General features: G+C 41.8%; 1 protein-coding gene across 6 annotated transcripts in view; it reads left to right on the forward strand.

Annotated features, from left to right (window-relative positions):
- The window catches only part of FAM110B (family with sequence similarity 110 member B), a 109709-nt gene extending 90876 nt beyond the window's left edge, over positions 1-18833 (forward strand). For all 6 annotated transcript variants that reach the window (XM_035317945.1, XM_035317950.1, XM_035317946.1 and 3 more), the window contains 2 exons: positions 1677-1743; positions 15089-18833. In XM_035317945.1, the coding sequence (XP_035173836.1) occupies positions 15394-16506 (1113 nt within the window). In that variant the 5' untranslated portion in view covers positions 1677-1743; positions 15089-15393 and the 3' untranslated portion in view covers positions 16507-18833. The remainder of the gene's footprint in view (positions 1-1676; positions 1744-15088) is intronic.
- The last annotated feature ends 2470 nt before the right edge of the window (positions 18834-21303 follow it).

Consider the following 21303-nt stretch of genomic DNA (forward strand, 5'->3'; position numbering starts at 1 on the left):
TGAAGCCCATGTGGCGTGTCCCTTCCTAGTAATTTCACAGTTTAATGCATATCCTCTCAAGAAACCCTTGAGACGTGGAGGAGGATGTTTACTGTGGAACCAAAGAATTATGACAATCCACTGTATGAGAGCTTCTCCAGTATTAATACTAGCACTTTTATTATCATGACCTCTTTTCTAGCACTTAGGAGATTCAGTAGGCCACACGTCTTTGAAACAGTATACACTGCTGTTCACTAAAGAAGAGCATACTCAGCTGTACAGCTCACACTGACAGTCACATCATAAATTTGTTGATCCCCATCGCTATTTGAAATAATGATCTAAAATAAGTGTTATATTTTTTGAGGAAATGATAGAAAATGTTCTAGTCTTGCCAATATTTTGAAGGGCTTTATTTTTGTGTATAGCTACTATCTCTGTAATAGTTTTCAAGTCCATTTGAATCACTAGTATTAGAGCGAGCCATATATATTTCTATCAATAAAAAAAAGTGAATATATTGATATGAGAAGGATACTCTTCGGTGCTTGCCCTTACAGTATGTCTGTGTTTTTGCATGTTCAGGACTGACTAATTACTGTGAACCCAACTAAACTCAAACCAACACACTTGTGCTCAGGATGAAGGCTGCCTTCTTCTGCAGAACTGCTCTTCTGTCAAAATTAATACACGGATTTATTTTTTCTCTTGACTTTTGTGTATGCAAATACTTAATTACAGGAATATAATCTCAAAATGTTAAATTACTTGGTTTTACATCAGCCCAACATATCATGGAGATATTTACAAATGTTTAGCAGGTGACACAAAGTACAAAGGTTATGATTTTTTTTGCATGCATTTTAATAACTGACATAAATTCAAAATACTACTTAATAATGTTGGAGAGAAAAAGAAGATACTCAATATGAAGTGAAACTCTCTGAACTTGACTGTAAATATTGGAGGTCACTTAAAAACAGATCATTATTGAGGGGTCCCTATTTCCATGCCAAAATCAACTAGTATCTTCTTCAAAGTACATTTGAGTATTGGTAGTTTTCCTCAGATAAACACCAGCAGGGTAGCTGACACTGATTCCACGCCCTGCTAAAGCTATTTCATGGAAATAGTTTTGTTGTTGTTTGTTTGTTTGTTTGTTTTTACCATTATTTCTTTCCTTCTTCATCTGGAAATAGTCAAAAAAAAAAAAAAAAAGTGTTTGACTGTTAATCAGTAACAAAAACTTAAAATGTGCAATTTAATGTTGCCCTTCATCTGTGCATACTAAATTCTGTTTTGAAATTTGGCCCTGTTTGCATTTATGCATTTATCCACAGTATGGCTGCATCTCAGTCTTGCACCTACTGTGCACCTACTCTTGCACATACTGTGGCATATATGACCTTATGATCTGAGGTTTCCCAAATGTCTTTTTAATTAGTTATAATTACACAACTTGTAGCTTTTCCAGTGTGCAGCCATGTTGACTTCATCACATACTTCATCTTCTGTGTGAATAGTTTTGGTTGCCCTGGTGGCACGTTGCTTTCCTTCCCTTTTAGTGGCATGGACCAGCCTTGGTGCTTCGTTTCCACATCCTCCAGTTGATCTGTATGCCGCTGCCATAATTCTGCTCTTTTTTTCTTTTTTAAACTGCTTTTTTAATACATTTTTTTTTTCTTTATTTCCAGAGCCCCCTGGAGCATTACAGCCTACCATTCAGAGCCTGGACAAGAGCTTGGCCTTGCAGTTTTACAGGTACCCTTTTGAATTAAAATACCTATTGTTATCCGGGGGTTGATAGAAGGAGGGCAACTCGCAACTCCAGAGGAACCTTTCTCTGTCCTCCTCTGCTGTCCTGGGAGGTGTGTTCTGGTAATGAACCTCTCTTTCTTGACCGTTACTAATTGATTGAGTTGGTAGATTCATTAGTACTATTGAAGAAACAAGGTTTACTTTTGTTAGTCTCAATCACACAGCGATGGGCATGTCAACATGGCAGAATCCTCTCTCAATATAACCAAGTAGCTCCCAGTGTTTTTTCCTTCTTTATTCCCAACCTGTACTTTGGTTACGGTTTTCCAGTTCAGTAGACTCTGTTTCATAACAGAGACTTTCAGCATAAGCAATCACTTGTAAGCTTAGTGCTCCAGAGCTTTCTGTAATTTATCTGGTAACTACGTATGTGCTCAAAACCAGGAGAAAGCTTAAACATCCCTGAGTCTGTCCACAATGCACTGAGCCTGGTTTCAAGGTTGAAGGAGGAGATGAGTATTAAATGTTAAAATCTTTAACTTAATCTTAAAAGCTGCTAAACAAAAGGGGGAAAATCCAATATCAGAAATAATAGGAAGCATATTGTATATTGAGTGGCTTTGTGCTCAGTTAGTACAGGGAAACCAGCTGAAACCCTGGGAGCCAGCAGCTGTATGAGCGTGGCACTTCGTACCCGTGATCGTGCAATTCTCAAAAGGCTAGTAGAACACTTTCAGCATCTCTTTGCGGCGAAAAAAAAAATCAGTAATCAATTTCTGATGCATCAAATTAGCAACACGCTTCACTAATACTTAGTTTTAACTCCACTCAGTAGAAGGCATTTTATGTTCATCTGTTTCCAATCACCATATTTGGCTTCAGAATAGAAATTTGCATCGCGTGGGGTCTTAAATTAACAATTATCACTGCTGTTTTTATTTTAGATTAAAATGTTAAGTCTGAGAATATGCATGGCTAATATAGGGGTAAAAATCAGTTCCCAGAATGTTGAAATCATCCCAAAACCAATTCCTGTCAGCTGAGAAAATTCAGAACGTGAAATTCCAGATATGTTGTGGTCTGAAATTAAAGACGGCAAAGCTGTTGTAGCTGCTGCAAGGACTGACATGAGGAACATTCAACGCTTTGTAATTGTTCTGTTTCATTTTTTGTAGTTAGAAACTAACCTGCACCAATTCCATCATCACATTTCAGGTTTTACCTTCATGATGCCACGCTGTATGGAATTTATTTCCACTGTCTTAGAGAATGGACTCAGTGTTTGGTGTTCATACAGATGCTCTGGGAGGTCTTTAACTGTGTGGGAGACATAGCGCACATTTTCAAGTCTGAAAGATGGAATCCGTGATCTATGATAATGACATAACAGACCATTTGGTCCTGGATGCAGTGACACAGCCAGCCTTCCTAAATTTTTTTGCTTTTAAAGGTTGTGTGGAGACCAGTGCAGGTCAGAATCACAGAATGGCTGAGGATGGGAAGGGACCTCTGGAGGCCATCTGGTCCAACCCCATGCTCAAGTAGGGCACCCAGAGCAGGCTGCCCAGATTAGTGACACTCTGGTGCTGGTGAGCAAGGGGTGTCCCCTTTGCTAGAGAGGCTGTCAGTGGCAGGGACAGTGGTCTGGCTGGGAACAGTTACCTTGATGTGGCAAGGACAGGCAGGTGAAACAGCTGGCACTGCATCTCCTCACCTGAGGCTCAGCACCTTGATTGCAGCATCCCATAATTATTTTGGCTTAGGGGGTTTGGCCTTATGATTTTGGAGTTCAGCTTCTCTAGATCCACCTACTCAAAGTTCACTGCTACTCACCTCTAAAGACATACCAGTTTATCAGGGTAAAGCATTAGCTTTGAACTCAGGAGACTTGTTTCCAATTTCTAGGCTGGAATCAAATTTCCTCTGTTACTTTGGGCAACCATATTTAGTCCTGTTTGGAGAATTTGTTTTGCTGACTGGAGAGAGGGGAACTATTAACATGGCTGTGTATCACAGCTACGAGAGAAGGATGGATATGTAGGCAATGGTGAAGTAATCTGGGGGGATATGAGTAGAGAAATAACTAATCTGGGTGATACGAGTAGAGAAATAACAAGGCAGTCTGTCTAAGCAGTGGTCCAAGGCACTTCTGAGGAGAGGGTCAACAGTGATCCTAGCTTCAGCACTTGCCAAGGGCAAGTCTGTTGCTTGTATTGGCACTGCAGCAGGCGACAGCATGTGAAAGCCAGCTGAAGCAGCGCCAAAAGGAAGAACTGGCTTTGCTAGGAAACCTACTGCAAACCTCTGCACTTGTTTCATTGTCTGGCAGGTGTTTCTGGTTGATTGGATTTCCTCTGTTGTTTTTCCTCTTGAAAATATACAGGGCTCAAAGGCTGATCTCCTTCTGTCACCTCCTTCTGCTAACCTTCCTGGTGCCAGTTCCTCCTTGCCAACCCATCAGGCACAATGGGCAACCTGTCCCAGGCAACGGAGGCTGTAGGTGAGGGGAGAGGACGTGTCTCCTGGCTGCAGCCCCAACATGGTCTGCACTTCTCTCCTTTACCCTTAGACATCTCTTCTCCCCATGTGAAGCACGGGAGTTGAGCCAGGGGTGATGAGGAAGAGCACTTGAAATGTCTTCCTTTTTTCCTTTAATCCTTACAAACTTTTTCTTCCCAGCTCACTCTTTTGGTGCCCCCATCTCTATGCCCATCACCTATTCTCTTTTCCTAGTAACTGCATTTCTCCTCTGACATTGTTTCTTACCACTTCCTGCTTCTTGTGCCTGTCCCACACTCCCAATTCCCATTTTTTTGTGTTTGTTTTGTTATGTTTTTTAACTGGAGCTGGGATGCCTCAGCCCTCCCTCTGCTGCCTCCCTCTCCACTTTATTAAATGCCCTGGTGCCCTGGTCATGATGACTCAACACAGACTTTATTTTCTTTAAGACAGTGTGATTTTTATGGTGCCTCAGAAGATGTGTCCAGGAAGAATTTCTATCATAATTGTAACTTCATCAGGGTCCTCAGATATGCTGAAAACCGTTTAGTAAGAAGACCCTGGGCATTTCTGACTTCGTAAATGCAGCTTTTTAAGTGCGCCATTTTAGTGAAGAGTCATTACATTAAATGACGGTAGTAGGAAATACACTCGATGTATTCTAGCAGCTATGGTAAGTGTATCTGGTATAGTCTAAGGAGTTACACAAATGTGCAATCAGGTCACGCATGTACAATATAGTACTGGTGTAGGGTTATACAGCTATATCATATTTATTGCAACATCTTAGAATAACACTGAAGACCTAAATTGCGTTGTGTTCCAGAGCTAAAATTGTTATGTTTAACCATGTGCTTAAACAAATCTTAAATATGCAGACGTAGAGCTATGCACTCCTTTGATTTTCTTTCTTGTCTTCCAGTGCCATGTATGTTTAGAATTGAGGCTGGAAGAAAAAAGAATGAACTATCCTGTGGTATGGGAAAATGTCCTCTTATCTAGAGAAAAACATAGCTGTACCAGTCAAAAATAAAAGATATCATTCACTGAATCACTCTGAAGGTTGCAGTGCCCTGGAACACTGCTGTAAACTGGGTGCTTAATAAAACAACACACACACTAAAAAAAAAAAAGAAAAAAAAAAAAAAGAAAAAAAGATTTGTTTTTACTTAGTCAAAACTTTCAGTGTTTGTTTATTTAATAAAAAATAAATGGGCAATATTTCATGTATTTAAAGTTTGAATGTTTATAAATGTTTAGCCCAGGACAATTATGGTGTAGAAATTATCTTTAAATAGCCATGCTGACCTTACTGCAGCAATATTTCATGTTATAGAAAGAATGTTTAGTACAAAGACTTGACAACACCCCACAGCTAATCAGCAAAGTGACTGAAAGTCCTCAGTTGTCAGAACTGGGCCACTCTGTAGTATTCCTCTGGGTGAACATTGTCATTTTTCTAATGGTTATTTCTTCAGCATACCCAATTTTTAATCATGCCTAGTGTACTACGTAGAATCACAGAAGGGATCTGGTTGGACAGGAGCTTAAAGACTATCTAACTCCAGACTCCCAACTACTTTATTAAAGGTAGTCTTCTAGATTTGCAATAGAAGACATTCATTTTCTATATTTTAAAGGGTGAAATGGTTGTGTTTGTATATGGAGTTTACTAAACAGGATTTTCTGTATAGTAAGGTAACAACAAGCTGTTAAACTTAGAAAATATATCACTATGCGTAATCTGTGTGACTTTCTGGTTTCTTACTTGTAAAACTTTGTATTATAAGAAATTCTCCATATACTTGTGCACTGTTTCTTTCAAATATGTTTTCATAAACAGTAAGAAACTGCAGAAACAAACTATTCAGCTTAGTTTTGAAAGTTTAAGTATTTTTAAAAGTTCTTCCTAATTAAATCTCTGACTACTAACAGAAAGAAAATTTCAAGTCTGAAATATTTTTTCCATTTATGAGAGCTCTTTGTGGTATCTTTTTTCAGAGCATAAACTGTTAGGATTGTTTCTCTTCTGGGCTGTATTTGTTTACTCTGGATCTTCACATACTGTAACTTTTCTGGAGTTCTGCAGGGTTAGTAACTGCAAGAGAATGCTCAACTGCAGCTATTTTCATTGTGGGTTTATTGTTTTTAAATAAAACCTGTTTATAGTTACGATATTATGTTCCTTCAGTATATTTCTCATTGTGTTTCGGAAAACTTTCTCAATAAATATAGTCTAAACATGGCAACTAGAGGTTTCAGGGCTTGAGGCCTTTTATGACAGAGTCTGGTAAGCTTTTTTTTTCCCACAAAAATGACTTGGCGGTAGCAGCTGCTGGCCATTTGTGTCCAAGAGATCACTGGTTACTGCACACTTCAGAGAAATGGGAGACTGGTTCAATTCCCCAGTCCCCAAACTGGGGCAAGTCCAGCTCCCAGTCCTCTTCCACCTGCCGAGGAAGAACCCACTTGGCAGAATATTGGGCACTCTGGGGTGGCTCTTCCTATTTCAGCCGGAGTTGTCCTACTTCCTAGAAATTATTTAATTATGCTGGAGTAGGGTCACTAACCCGGTTGCCTCACTAAGTACCCTGTGTGGGATTTGTCATTCTTTCTGTAACTTAAAGCTTACAAATATATATATATTATTTTTTTTTTTTTTTAGTGGGAAACTTTGAACAGAAGTGCTGGAGAAGTGCTGTCTCTACGTTCATTTTATACTAGTTTATGCATTTGCTGTGGAAGTTGACTTCCAGTCTGCACTCCAAATGAAGCAGAGGAAAAGTGTTTTTTGTGTCATCCTGCTTACCCCAGCTGCATTTCTGGGGCCTGCAGCATGCTCAGAAGTTACCTGCTGGGTAAGGCAGTATGAACAGGCAAGGAGAGGCAAGGAAATCCTTGGTTCCTCTACAGCTTGGGAATTATCCATCAGGCTTAGTTAGCTGTGTGCATGCCCATTAATATAAATAAAAGGGTGGCAGGTGGGAGCGGGGCATGCCCACAGGCCTGTGCCCTGAGCATCCCTCTGGGCCTACATGCTCCTCTTGCTTCCAGCCTTCTCACAGCCCCTTTCTGTGGAAGTTCAGTGTGGGAGATGGGGACGGTGTCCAGGTTTTGTCCCCATTTGGTGTTAGGATATAGGTGGGGTCGGAAGAGCTCAGAAGTGATTCTCATTTTTGGCTTGAGCAAAAAAATTCAGTCAGAGGCGCAGGTGCTGCGAGTCTAAGGATCAGCTAGCCAGGATTTTGTGAATACCGCTGTCACTTAAATGGTGAAAAATGAGACTACAAGTTGGAAATATTGCTAGCAATACATTCCATCCTGAGTTAATGATAATCAGTTTTTTGGTGAGGCACTCTTCAGAAGATACCGAGCTGTTTCCCGACTACCTGATTACTGCTTCCGCAGGTGACTGATGTACGGAGCCTGCCAGCCCTGCTAGCGAGGCACTGTATCCATGTGGTAATGCTGGAACAAGGTGGGTTTTTTTGCTGTATTTTCACATTTTTGCAGATAGAAGATGCTGATTTTCCTTCTTCAGTTGCCTGTGATTTATATTGAATTTGCACTTGCACCTGATTTATGCTGAACCTATTATGTATGGAAACCTCAGAAGCTTAGGTAGCTTAAAATACTGCTTGCTCTTAAAATGGACTTGTTAGGAATTACCACAGATCTGAGATGTGAATTAATATGAAGTGTTCCGTTTAAAACATTTTTCTTCAGCTTCTTAATTAAAAATGCTTTGTTGTTCAGCCTCCCTCTGTTTTCTCCCAGTGTGCAGCCATGACACACAAAGCTGGCCAATTAATTATTTTCGTTACACATCTGAATGTTACTGCTAGAAAAATAAATGGTTTTCCAGGATACCAAATCCAAGCATGGCTGTGAAGGTCAGCTGCCTAGGGGCAACGAGACCTGAGGTGCTGGCTGTTCCTGCTGATGGAAGAGAAGAAAGGAGAATAGTGGACAGCACTGCTGCTTTAACCAGAGCAGAACGGGAGTTCCTGCAGCTTGCAAAAATGGGATGGTGAAAGGGGGAAATTGTGTGAAGAGGTGATGAAGAAGGAGAGAAAATAAGAGTTCACTCTGCTTCTCTCAGAGAAGAAGGACCAAACCGCTGGGACCTTTTCTTGGCATCTGATGAACTCTGAAACACTACAAGGCACTGTAGCCAGGTGTCCTTTAACAAAGGTGGCTGTGTTCATTTCTCAAAGTACAGAGATGATCCTGGGCAAATTGTATAGGGCCAGGAGACCAAAATAGAGGGCTGTGAGGTTGTTGCAGGGAGGAGGGTATAAGTTCTGGAGAGGTGCAGATTTAAGATACTTGGGACCATTGAGACTGGATGATGGAGTGGTAAGGGTGTCGCCTAAGGCTTTGCAAGGTGTTTTAGAGAAATATTCTGATAAAATACGCACTAAAGTAGAAGTATCCGCAAAAAGCCAGAGCTACAAATGTAATAAGTTACATCACATTTCTTATACTTTTTAGGCCCTCTCCTGAAGTATTTTTAAATGAGCGGCTGAAATTATTTGAGAGTGCGGTATGTTGTTAAGCAGCACAGGGGTCCAGAGAAAACAGAATTGATTTCCTTTCCTGCTTTTACAAACACAGCATGTAGTATCTCTCTAAATAATAAGACAAGTTGCATTTTTTGTACTATCTAGTTGGAAGAAAGGGAACTTTCATTCCTGAATTTTCTTGTGTATTTGTGCAGCTGTCTGTGCCTGTTTAAAGAAATTAGAGTTTTTATCTTTGGACAGAATTTACCCAGAAGTAAGTATCACTGAGAGTGGATTGTGGCTACTGGGTAAAAAAATAATGTAACAGCACTAAATTTCAGAACTGAGAAGCAGCAAAATAATTTTGAAGACTTTTCTTTCAAAGAGGCATCTCTATCCAGCTCCCAGTGAGCACTGAGCATACTTTACAGAGGCAGAATGCAAGTAAAGCCACCAAGGCGCTTTCCAGGCATTTGCACCTCTATGGATTTCCCCATAACAAAGTTAGCATTTTGCGTTATGTCAGCATCCGGTTTTAAACCTCATAGTTTTAACTGCACGCTGGAATAGAAAGTGTGTCAAGTGATTGTAGTATTGTCTGTGGAGAGTTTTATGTTACAGGATTTTTTTTCTCGTACAAACTTACAGCAGGATAATACTTCACAGTGATGTTTAGCATGCAGCATTAATGCGTGTCATTGAGTGTAATGCAAGAGCAAAGCTGAATTAGTGTAAATACCAAGCTGTTGTACCATTCACCTGTGCAAAGTATTAGAAAATTGATGATAGTTGCAGTTGTTTAATTTTTTTGTGATTGTATGTAATGTATCATCAGTGCAAAGTGGTAGCCTTTGCCAAAGTTGTTACCTTTCCAGTTGGTGGAAGTTTCCACCAATTTCTGGAACAATGAGGAGCAGCTGAGGGAACTGGTGTTGTTTAGTCTGGAGAAGAGGAGGCTCAGGGCAGACCTTACTACTCTCTACAACTGCCTGAAAGGAAGCTGTGGGGAGCTGGGGGTCGGCCTCTTCTCACAGATAGCTAGTGGTAGGACTAGAGGAAATGGCCTCAAGTTGCACCAGAGGAGGTTCAGGTTGGAAATGAGGAGACATTTCTTCTCAGAAAGGGCAGTCAGGGATTGGGACGGGTTGCCCAGTGAGGTGGTGGAGTCACCATCCCTGGGGATGTTCAAGGAAAGGTTGAACGTGGTGCTTAGGGACATGTTTTAGTGGGTGACATTGGTAGTAGGGTGATGGTTGGACCAGATGATCTTGGAGGTCTTTTCCAACCTTACGGATTCTGTGATTCCCACTTCTATATAATTATGCCACTCCCACTTTTAGGCCAGTATAGACCATATTTGTGACCTTTCCAAGGCTTTAACTCCTTGAACAGATACTGTTCTTCTCTTGTTCTCTGTTTCATGTTCCCAAAGGGGAGCACGTTGATTAGCATTTTGGGTCATGGTAGATCTCAAAGATGTTTTAATCTCCTCATCCTTTATCTTGACAGCTAATGTTAACTGAGACCAAGTCTACACCCGTGCACATGTTTATCTAAAATTGATTTTAAAAATGTAATAACTGCTGCCATTCTGGATGTGGATTATTTTATTTCACTGTAAGCCTAGTTTATTTAGACTTAGCTCGTATTTTTAAACTTAGTAACATAAACTAAATATGTGAGGTCTATAGCGACAACCATCCACAGAAGAACTTAAATTAATTTTGGGCATACACATTAGTATATCCTAGTGAATAAACTGTAGCAAGCTATTTTCAGTGAAGTCCTCACAGGCTTTATAGGGACTGTTAACAAAGCAGCATCTCCACAATGGGACCTTCAGCTCTAAAGTGCGCCTAGTCATTAGCAGAGCCTGTTATTTTTCATCTGTGTGCTATGTTCCCTTCCAAACTTTGTTTTGTGATTTCCTTGAGCCCTATTGAGATCACTTGTTGATTACTTACACTTGAATTTGTGATGTTTATGGTTCATCTTGAGACTGCAGTAGTTATATTTTACCATCTGGTAAACAAAATTGACACAGGCCTTTAAATACCCAGGAAAGTAGAGGAAAGGCTGTCAACATTTGTTATATTTATTCACTGTGCTTCATCCTACCTCCCTACACAATCCCCTCATCCACTGTCCCAGAGGGATGAATTAAGAGCATCAGCTTCAGCATGGCATTGTCGGATGAAGCTGTGTCCTCACTGAAGTCAAGAGTAAAAATTCCACTGATGTCATTTAGGCCATACTTTCACTGTTGTTTTTTGATGCTGTGCTGCAACTTGACTGTGCTAAAATATGTGGTGGTTTTCAGAGTAGACATTTAGGCAAAGGCTGGTTGAAATTTGGCCAATGTATAGTGAGCTACAAGGCAACACAGGAGCAGGGAGGGAAGTGCAGTGTTTGCCGTCAGATAGCATCATTCAGTTTGTGTTTAGAATGCAGTTTTAGGTATGAGAGAAAATAAACTTGATTATTATACATTAATAAAATAATAAGTGTTGAAATAAATACTTGTCAGTGTGACCACTTCATAAATTTATTTTAAATTTTTAAAAAATGTGTATTTAAAACACATGGAACTATAATTCCAAAGTTTTTGTATAGTTTTTCTCCTTCTACTGTGTTGACTTTAAATCAAGGGAGGAATATTTTATAGGGAATTCGGTTGTAGTTACTGTTAGTCATGTAGCTATTGCTTCTCTCGACTACTATTGTGTTCCCCTAAATCATGCAGGTAGTGAGCCTGTTACTTAAATGTGAATATCTGACAAACATATTGCAGACCTAAGAGTGATTAGAGCATGATGCCTAGAATGAGTAAGTGCTTTGGATCTCTGCCTCTGCCACAAGGGAATCCTGAATCAAAGTGCCTGGCTGAAAATGTAGCTTTAAAAAAACAAAAATCCTCAACCCCTTTGTATGTTTTGTATTCTGCTGAGCAGTTCTGCAAGAGTAGCTGATGTTAGAAGAGCTCAGTTAGTATGAACTTTAAGCTTTTATCTGTGCATGCATAGTAGTAAACTGAGCCATGTTTGAATGGGTGCGTAAGTTTTCATGTTTTTAAAATGATCTCTTAAATATAGTGATTTTCTTATAGAATGCTATAATGGAAACCTGGAGCAAATCCTGAAAAACACAACCCAGTCTGCAGGAAGAATTGCACCTACAGAATAGACATGTGGATGTAAACAAAATAGAGTAAAAGGAACATTACTTAGGTCCCTAAGTAAATCTCATGGATTTTCTGGGAGTGAAAATTTGCCATTGAATTTCTGTAGTGCAAAACTGGTACTGTTGTTCTGTACGACAGGCAATTCAGATGGCTAAGCGATGAGTTTCCCTGGAGTTTAAGCCAACAGAAAGCCATTTTCACCCCCGTTGCTGCAATGATGGTTTTCACAACTGGAAACTTAAGTGGCACAATTTAGTCTTCCTAGGACTACCCTGTACTGCTGCTGCTCAGCGTTTTTCATTAGTGATGAAATTTATAAGTAACAAGGCCCTTGTAGTGTCGCTGCTGTGTTTCAGGTGCCAGTGGACAGCAGAGGGGCTGATAGGCATTGCACTAGCTTTGCCGATTAGCAGCAGAGTTAGGCTGCAGCCATCACAGCACAGACAGGAGAGGTGGTTTCATTCGCACTTGCATCCGTCCCACCCCACTTTCATCCCACTTGCTTTCCTGATGGTGTCTGGTTAATAATTCCTAGCGCTCTGAGGTGAAAATACTGAATAAACTTTCCTGTGATAGTTAAATGCAGTACCTCAGGAAAATTTAAACGCCACACTTTAATCCTTCTTTTGTGGCTGTATCTACCTTAATTTTTACCAGTGGCCCCGCAGGTACAAAGCTTCTGTGGCTGGCCACATAACCACCTGGCTGTTACCGGCTCTGGTGGGCATCTCTGCCCTGGCTCCCCCAGAGCCCTGTGCTTTTCTCTGTAGGGTGCCTGAAGCTCATTGCCAGTCACAGCATATTTCCAGTGACTTCGGGGGCACTTGGCCCCATAAGTGCTTACTCGTGTTCCCTCGGGTGAACGTGCATGCACAGTGGGATTTTTTTTCGTCTTTCTTCCTTTTAAGTGTGGTGTTGGTGGATGCTCAGCCCTCTGAGCAATGCTGGTTGGCATCGGCCAGGGCTGTCCTGAGCGAGGAAGTTATTAAACCACTGGGACCTTCAATGGCAATGATCGAGGAAGAAATGTGTTGTCTCTTATTCAAGTGGTATTAACTCAGATGGGTGACATCGTTATTATAATAAGTGGAATTGTGGGTCTGGGTCTTTTTTGGTGGTGTTTTTCTTTTTTCTTTTTCTTTTTTTTTTTCCTCCTGACAAGGCCTATGCTCTCATATTTCTGCACGTGAGCATCAAGTGCACACACCGATCGGGTATTTTTACAAGCACTTAGCCGTCAAGCTCTGAGCTGGTGACATGGAAAGATTCGATTTGTGTGTGTGGAATGAAAATGTGTATGAGCAGATGCGTGCTGGAATTGCCTTCAGTGCATTTGGAGATTCGATGCTTAATTTCAAAATAGTACCAATAAATATGTTGATTCAAATGAGGAAAGAGCTTTTTCAGAAATACGTAGTTAAAATTCAGGAAGTCAAACTGCTGAGGAGTTAGCACTAGGATTTATAAAACAACGTTGAAAGGGAAGCTTAATTAACATTTCACTACCCTTTCAAATTGCACCGAATGCGTGTCTGGTTTATCACCCACCTAAATATGTTAGTTTGTATTTGAAGAATGCTTGTGACAGTGAGCCTTCGGGAGAAAACTCAGCTTTTTTTCTGTAATCTCATTATAGCATTTAAATATTTGATTTCCTTGCCTTGACCTTGAGTGATTTAGAGAGAATATTCACTGTATATCATGTATTTCTGGGAGTAAGTACTTGAGGCTGCTTTCTTTTACTCTTAATGTACCTTTAGCTGGAATTAAAGCGTGCTGTTGTGGGATGTGGGGGTGGTTTTCTTGTTGGTCCAAACAGGATACTGATGGCAGACCTAAATTAAATTAAGTAAGTTGGATGCTGCTGGATGAGCACAGGGAGCATGGCAATGTACGTGAAGGCAGGTCGTCACCAGGAAGGCTGCTGCTTCGAGCACCTCTGGTTGAGTGGAGAAGCAGCAGCAGCTTTTCCTTCTCTCCCTGAAGAACGCAATAGTAGCAGAAATGGGATATTAAAAAGGACAGCATAGATTAATGGGGTAGTAATAAAACAAATGAGACCCATTAGGTAAATCACTGCTTGAAAAGTAGATTCCTTGATAAGTGCCCTTCAGTGCCTCACGTGGGAAAAATTGTTACAGCACTTGTCCTGTCATCCATGCCGTTGCATTTCAGATTGTTGTGACAGTGCAGTGATAGAAACCTAAAAGGATTTAAATTGAGGTAAACTTTGCTTGGAATCCACCCTTCATAGAAAGCCTGAACAATTGTTCAGGCAATATCCAAGCATCAGCACAAATTCTTCTCTTTCAAGCCCAGTCAGAATGTTTTACATGCTCCAAAATCTTTCTTAGAACAAAGCTATTTTTTTTTTAATTTTACTTGTGTCTTTCCCTCTATTTAGCCTGTAAGTTGATGACCAGAAGTTGGAAATCCTTGCTTCGTTGCTGGGGCACCTATGCTTTGGGGACCAATGTTCAAACAGGCTTCCAGCTGCAATGTGGGGCTCTAGCAAGATCTTGAATGTCTCTTCCAACCGTAATGGTTCTATGATTCCAACTTTGTGGCTGTTGATTTCTTGGTAGCTTAATGATGTGGCGTGTACCTTGCAGTTAAAATGTTACATGTCCACAGGGTTGCTGCTTTTTAGACCAGCTCGTTTTCTGGAGCTTTTAATAATAAAAAAAAAAAAAAAAAAAAAGGAAAACACACTGAAGTTGTGGGATATACGGAATATATCACTGATCAGGAGCTTGAGAGAAAATAAGTAGAGAAATCAACTGGTCAAAGCCATGGACAGCAGTTTGGAAGTGCTCTTTCACCCATCTTCGGGGCAGGGGGTTAGGCCTGTCTGCCTCCCGCCACACTTTGCATCCCCTTCCCCTGTCCGCCCGCAGAAGCGGGTGGCAGCAGGGCTGGGGTTTCCTTCCCCTTCCTTCCGCAGCTCTGGGCGTGCTGGGACCGCGCTGGGGGTGCCGAGGGAGCGTTCCCCCCGCGGGGCCCTTGGGTGCTGGCTTTGGGGCACCCACCTAGCGCCGCTTCCCCGTGCTTGCCGCTGCCCGGTCGGGAGAGGAGGGCTGGGAGAGGAGGGTCGGTCGGCTGTTGCTATCGCTCTGATGTCAGGCGCTCCCGCTAACGTGTGGTTGGTCCTTCTGCCTTTCAGATCGCTGCCTGTAGCGGAGCACAAAGGGAGCGGCGAGACTCCCACGTCTTTCAGCAAGAAGAAAGGAGGCAGCGGAGCAGACTAACGCGGGCTTGCGTCTGGTGGCCTGGCAGTACAAAGGCTGCCTTTAAAAGAGAAGCGCAGCGTTATTTAATGAGCTGTGAGATGAGGAGGCGCTGCTGCTAACGCTCAGATCCCGGGATTCATCGGCTATTCATTGTGCTTAATGTACATGTTTCTACACCGTGCATTTAGGAGATCCCAGAGAAGAATCCAAAACGGCTGCGGGGGAAAGACCACCAAACATGCCTACAGAAACACTACCGACAGGTAGCATGGTGAAGCCGGTCAGCCCTGCCGTGACTTTCACATCCGCCGTCCCTCTCCGCATCCTGAACAAAGGACCAGACTACTTTCGCAGGCAGGCGGAGCCTAACCCCAAAAGACTGAGCGCGGTGGAGAGGCTGGAAGCCGACAAGGCCAAGTACGTCAAGAGTCAGGAGGTCATCAACGCCAAGCAGGAGCCCGTGAAGCCAGCGGTGCTGGCAAAGCCGCCAGTTTGTCCCGCGGCCAAGCGAGCGCTGGGGAGCCCCACCTTGAAAGTCTTCAGCAACAATGCCAAGACCGAGAGCGGCGTCCAGAGAGAGAACCTGAAGCTGGAGATTTTGAAGAACATCATCAACAGCTCCGAAGGCTCCAGCTCAGGTTCAGGGCACAAGCATGGTCCCCGAAACTGGCCTCCCCACAGAGCCGATTCGACGGAACTGAACCGACACTCGTTCGCCGAGTCTCTGAAGGTTTACCCCACGCAGGGCCGCAGCAGCCCGCAGGAGAGCAGCTCCAACGTCAGCAGAAGGCTCCTAGATCAGTCGGCAGAGACTTTCTTGCATGTCTCTCACAGCTCCTCAGACATTAGGAAAGTAACTAGCGCAAAGCCCTTAAAAGCAATACCCTGCAGTAGTTCAGCCCCACCTCTGCCTCCAAAACCCAAAATCGCTGCCATTGCCACCCTGAAGTCCCCAGAGATCGAGGCAGTCGAGACTGGATGCGGAGTTAGTAGAAGACCCTCCCTGCAGCGGTCAAAATCAGACTTAAGCGACAGATACTTTCGTGTCGACGCAGACGTTGAACGATTCTTTAACTACTGCGGACTGGACCCTGAAGAGCTTGAAAACCTCGGGATGGAAAACTTTGCAAGGGCTAACTCTGATATTATATCCCTCAACTTTCGCAGTGCAAGCATGATTAGCTCAGACTGTGAACAGTCTCAGGACAGCAACAGTGACCTTAGAAACGATGACAGTGCCAATGACCGTGTGCCATATGGTATTTCTGCAATTGAAAGGAATGCCAGAATCATCAAGTGGTTATATAGCATCAAGCAAGCTAGAGAGTCACAGAAAGTGTCCCATGTGTGAGAGAAAATCCACAGTAGAAAAAGCAAGGACTGTATCTTTGTCTGTGAATATTCAGTTGTGAAGGGTTGTGAAGTCTACTTGAAGTCTTGTACACTTCTCAAATCTCTTTGTGTTGCTTGTTGTGCAATGTTTCCAAGTTGCATGCCTGTCAACATGTGAACTGACCTGGCTTCCACTTGAACAATAACCAACTGCAAAGCCTGGCTGAGCATACACATTATCTGCCAAAAGTTTAAGACAAGAATCTAATTAGGGCTTCAGTATAATCAAAGTGTTTACATGGAAAGGTTATATGACTTCTTTGGTATTTATGTGGTTCCTTGTGGATTTTATATGTCACTTTTGTCTTAATGCGGATATTGTCAACTGACGTTACTAGCTTCGAAGCTGAAGTAGAATCCCTTTGGGGGGCGGGGCAAATTTGGACAAAATAAGAGGTTTAGACATACAACAATAAGCAAAGCAGCCTTATCTCTTGTATAAAGTGGCTTATTGGCACCTGTAAAACTGTCTCTGAAGGGCAAAGGATGGTCTGTTCTTTGCTAACATATATATCCCTACCTGTGGTGAGGGACTGTTAAGTAAAGGTTTCCGTTTCTAGATAAGCACCCTCAGTTTTACAGCTGAAGCGGTCTAGTGAACCTGCTTGACCTTTCATAAACGAAATGAGTCTTACATTTGGTTTGGTGTAAGCCTTGTAACGATTCTGTATTACCCTGTTGGAAAAGTTTAAAGAGGGTTGGAGTCAACAAACAAACGTTGAAGGTGGGGGATTTTGTGGGTTTGGTTTTAACTCTAAGATTCCTGGTCTTAAACTTTTGACAGGAATGATTAGATCCTATAGCTGATATTGAATGCCTTTATTAGTCAAACACATCATGACTACAAACTCCATGCTGTCTTTTAATTTTTTTTTTTTTGTAGACCTATTTGAACAGTTAATGAACAAAAATGGAGACACACAGCCATATCAATATAACGCCTCCTATTCAGAAGTAAATACACTCAGTAGCTGAACTATATCTGAAAATTTGTGATTATGTTGTCTTGCATATGTTATATCTAAGGCTGTGAAAGTTTGTTACAGCTCTAGAAAAGTGTAGAAACATGACAGTATGTAGCTTTCTTTCTTTTTTTTTTTTTTTCCTCCTTATGGTGGTTAGTGCTGCAAGTCAACCTGTTACAAATCTTTTGACAATCTGTCTTCCCAGTGGTTTAATTAACTGTCATTTCAACTGACAGTTGTGGTGTGGTAGCGGAGAAGTTGAAAGTACAGTGGTCTGCTTCATTGTTATCGTATACATGCTTCGAAGTAAATTGCAGCACTACCTTATACTTCATCAGCTAATAGGAAACTTTTTTATTGTGTAAATGCTGTAAGACTTTGTATATACTTCAGTTGTTATGAAATCTTTAAAAGGAAGAGTGTTATGCTAATAAATAGCTCCTGGTGCAGGTATGGTGGGTTTTTTGTTCATTTTTTGACCCCTCCCATTTCTCAAGCTGTATCGGGAACTCACCTGCAGTGTGTTTTAGTGCTGTAGAAGATCTTGGTTAAATAATAGTTCCAGTAAAATAGTCCCAGTTAGGTTTCTTCCTAAAAATGCTTTTCAGAATACTTTTTTTTTTATAAAGTAACTGTAGCAGCATGATCCGTCTGAAGAACTAGAAGAGATTTTTCAGGACTCCTAAAATAGCTTGCTGCTTCTTTACCTAGCAATGTTACTGCTCCTGTTTATAGCATCTGTTCATAATGAATCACCACAGTCCTCTGAGTTATTCCTCAGTAGTGCTTATTTATATATTAGAATATTAAAGATGTTTTACAAAATTGAGTTATATCCTTGCTTTAAGAAGTCTGTAGCCCAGCATCTTAGCAATAGCCACAGTTAACGCAGGCAAGCCTCAAATAGAGCGATGCAGTCATTTGTTGCCTGTGGAACTACCCCTACACCCTTTGTAAGATTGCTTTCCAAATGATTTTTCATGGGTGGGGGAAAAAAAAAAAAAAAAGCACATCTTCATTTTCAGTAGGCTACTCTGCTTTGTACAGTTGGCTTCGCAACCTAAGACTACAACATTCCTAGCTTGGTCAAAAAAAAAAAAACTGAGGAGATAGGCATTTCGGCTACGGGCACACTCGTGACATTTTAAGCTCCATAGCTTTCAGTAGGCATTGACATCACGCTGGTTTTTCAAGCATATTTTTCCAATAGTAGGTTCTACTCAGTTCAGTGACTATTTTGCCAAGGAAAATAATGCTGGAGGGATTAAAGCCAAGTGTAACGCAGCTGTACAGCAGTGAAATAAAGAAGTGAATACTGAAATAAAAATGCACTCACATTGTTCTCTCTTAGCATGTTTATCATCATTCTTAAAACACTTATCTCAACGGTTGTCAGCCAGAAACATTCATAAAGAAGCCTTTGTCAGGAGAAAAATGGATTAGTGCATATGCTAGTATTCTGGACTTGTTTCCCAAGGTTTGCTCTGAAGCCCCAGTCTTTGAGAAGCCACATTCATTTCCTTCTAATGCCACAAGGGTTTAGGCTTGTAAGCTGTCTGTAAGAGAACATTTCCTCACCCAGGCTCTTAAGAAGCACCTCTGACACAGCTCAGTGAGAGTCCAACCCCACCATCCCTGCTTCTTAAGGATGGGCATGTGAATAACATTTTACAGGACCCAGGCTTGCACCAGCCGTACTTGCAACTCTGATGATGCTGCAGCAATAGAAATCACAAGAAAAGATCTATTGCAGAAAGTCCACAAGGCTTTGAACAAGCAGATAACAATTGCCTTCATTTATCACTTTATTAGCATTTGTGCAGACAGGATTTATTTATTTATAGTCTTACCTGTGTGTCTGTATAAAAGCCACATCGTTGGTGTCTGAGCTGGTTTTGTTTTCAAATGGGAATAACCATTTTGCCTTTGCAGGCAGGTAATACAATCATTTCTAGAGCATCCCCTGTTCTGTGGCTGTTTTAGGAGATTCCCGAGTGCCAAACACTGAATTTGCAGATGGCTGTAACCAGCTCAAACGTCTCACCTGGGATGCATTCTGGTCTTGTTCCTGTTGCCTTCAGCAGGCGTTTACTCAGGTGCAAAACGCACGGCAAGCATCCCTGGTTAAACAGCAGCTTTTGCTGCATGAGCAGCTCTTCAGGGAGATGCAGGGCTGTGACATCCAGCGAAAGCCGGGACTGAGCCCAGCACTGACAGCCCTGGCCCCAGTAGTCATGATGAAAATCAGGCATATGTACCCAGAACACCAACAAAACAGGCTTGTGGTGCTTCTGTTACTTTGATTTGCAATGAGAGAAAGAGGAAAATGCTGCAACAAGGTACGCTCTCAAATCTCTGCAGTTGTGCACAAAGATAAACCTTCCTCCGAGCAAAAGATAGGCAGCACAGTCTTTGAATTGGTCTTTGAACTACTTCATTCCATAACAACGTGAAAGATGAGATACGCGGGATCTGTGCTACAAATTTACTTTTGACAAATTTGAGTTTGGAAATTTTCCTTTTGATTAATTTGGTTTCTGCTGGGGAGAATGCTGTGCTGCAAGCACATGCGGCATCCAGGTAACCGAGGGCTCTTGAAGGGTAAACCCCGAACGATGATGATGCTTTTGGCAGAAACCCCAAAATCAAAAGACACGCTCAGACAATGGGGCCTATCAGTGTTGCTGAGTTATCTCTTTTTACAGCAGTTTATCCATCCGTGGAGGCCGTACGCGTTTGATTTGAGTCATTCAATGCCAAACAAAGTGCCTGATGGAGCTCTGCAGCACAGAGCTGAATGATTGCTGTCTGCCGGAGAACTGGAGAGGAGCTAAACCCCAGCACGCCCTTCCCGATACGTATTGATTATGGGGGGGGGGGGGAGGGGGGTAAAGTTTCACGTGTTGGATTCAGAGCTTGCTTGTTCATGAGAAGCTTTTGTATTCGGCAGAGTAGTCAAATGAATAAATTTGGGAGGTGCCAGTTTTCCAAGGCTATAAAACTCATATTTTATGTGATTAATGGTGCCACACCAGTAGCTGAGCACATGAGGCTGAGAATATAAGAGGATCTGGAGCTTTGTTCTCCTGAACAGTAAGGGTTCGTTGCCTATTTTGGCAATGAATATAAATGCACATATATTTTAAGGTCCCTTTGTGCTGTATGGAGAATAAATTGGTCAAGGTGTCTTGTCCTGAATTGTAACATTACTCTTTTGTTGTTGTTTTAACCAAGTCTTAGATGTTCACTGGTATTCTGAGTTCATCTGACATTCCTTGGTGTCAGCAGAAAGGCTCCAATAATCTGCCCTTTGAAATATATCACTCATAGCTTAATGGGAAAAGCCATTTAGATTGTCTGTTCAGAGCAAGGACTTTTATCTCCCAATGATGGCATCTGTTAAGTGAAGCTCCCAATAAGCAAACTCCAGTCTGAAGTATTAACCCATGAACACCTTTAATTTTTCTCCCCGGGAGCCCAAGCGTGATCAGTACCTTTGTCCTGGCAGAGCAATCCAAGGTGGAGACAGCTGCACGCCACACCGTCTGTCCTGCCCTGCTACGCATGAACAGCCTCTGAGCAGTTTATATTTGATCGCTTAACAATTTGGTTGTGGCTGCCCGTCAAAACTTAGCAATGATCAGTGGTGACTTTTATTTTATTTTCCATGAAAAAACAATCATTTATATAACAAAAACTGTAATCTCTTAAATGTCATTCTTCTAAATTTAAAGTAATTTTCATGATGGTCTTATGACAAGAGTAAAAGAGTGCTGGTATCTGTGCTATTA

The sequence above is a fragment of the Oxyura jamaicensis genome, chromosome 2 (assembly GCF_011077185.1).
Source record: "Oxyura jamaicensis isolate SHBP4307 breed ruddy duck chromosome 2, BPBGC_Ojam_1.0, whole genome shotgun sequence".
In the NCBI taxonomy this organism is placed as follows: Eukaryota; Metazoa; Chordata; class Aves; order Anseriformes; family Anatidae; genus Oxyura; species Oxyura jamaicensis.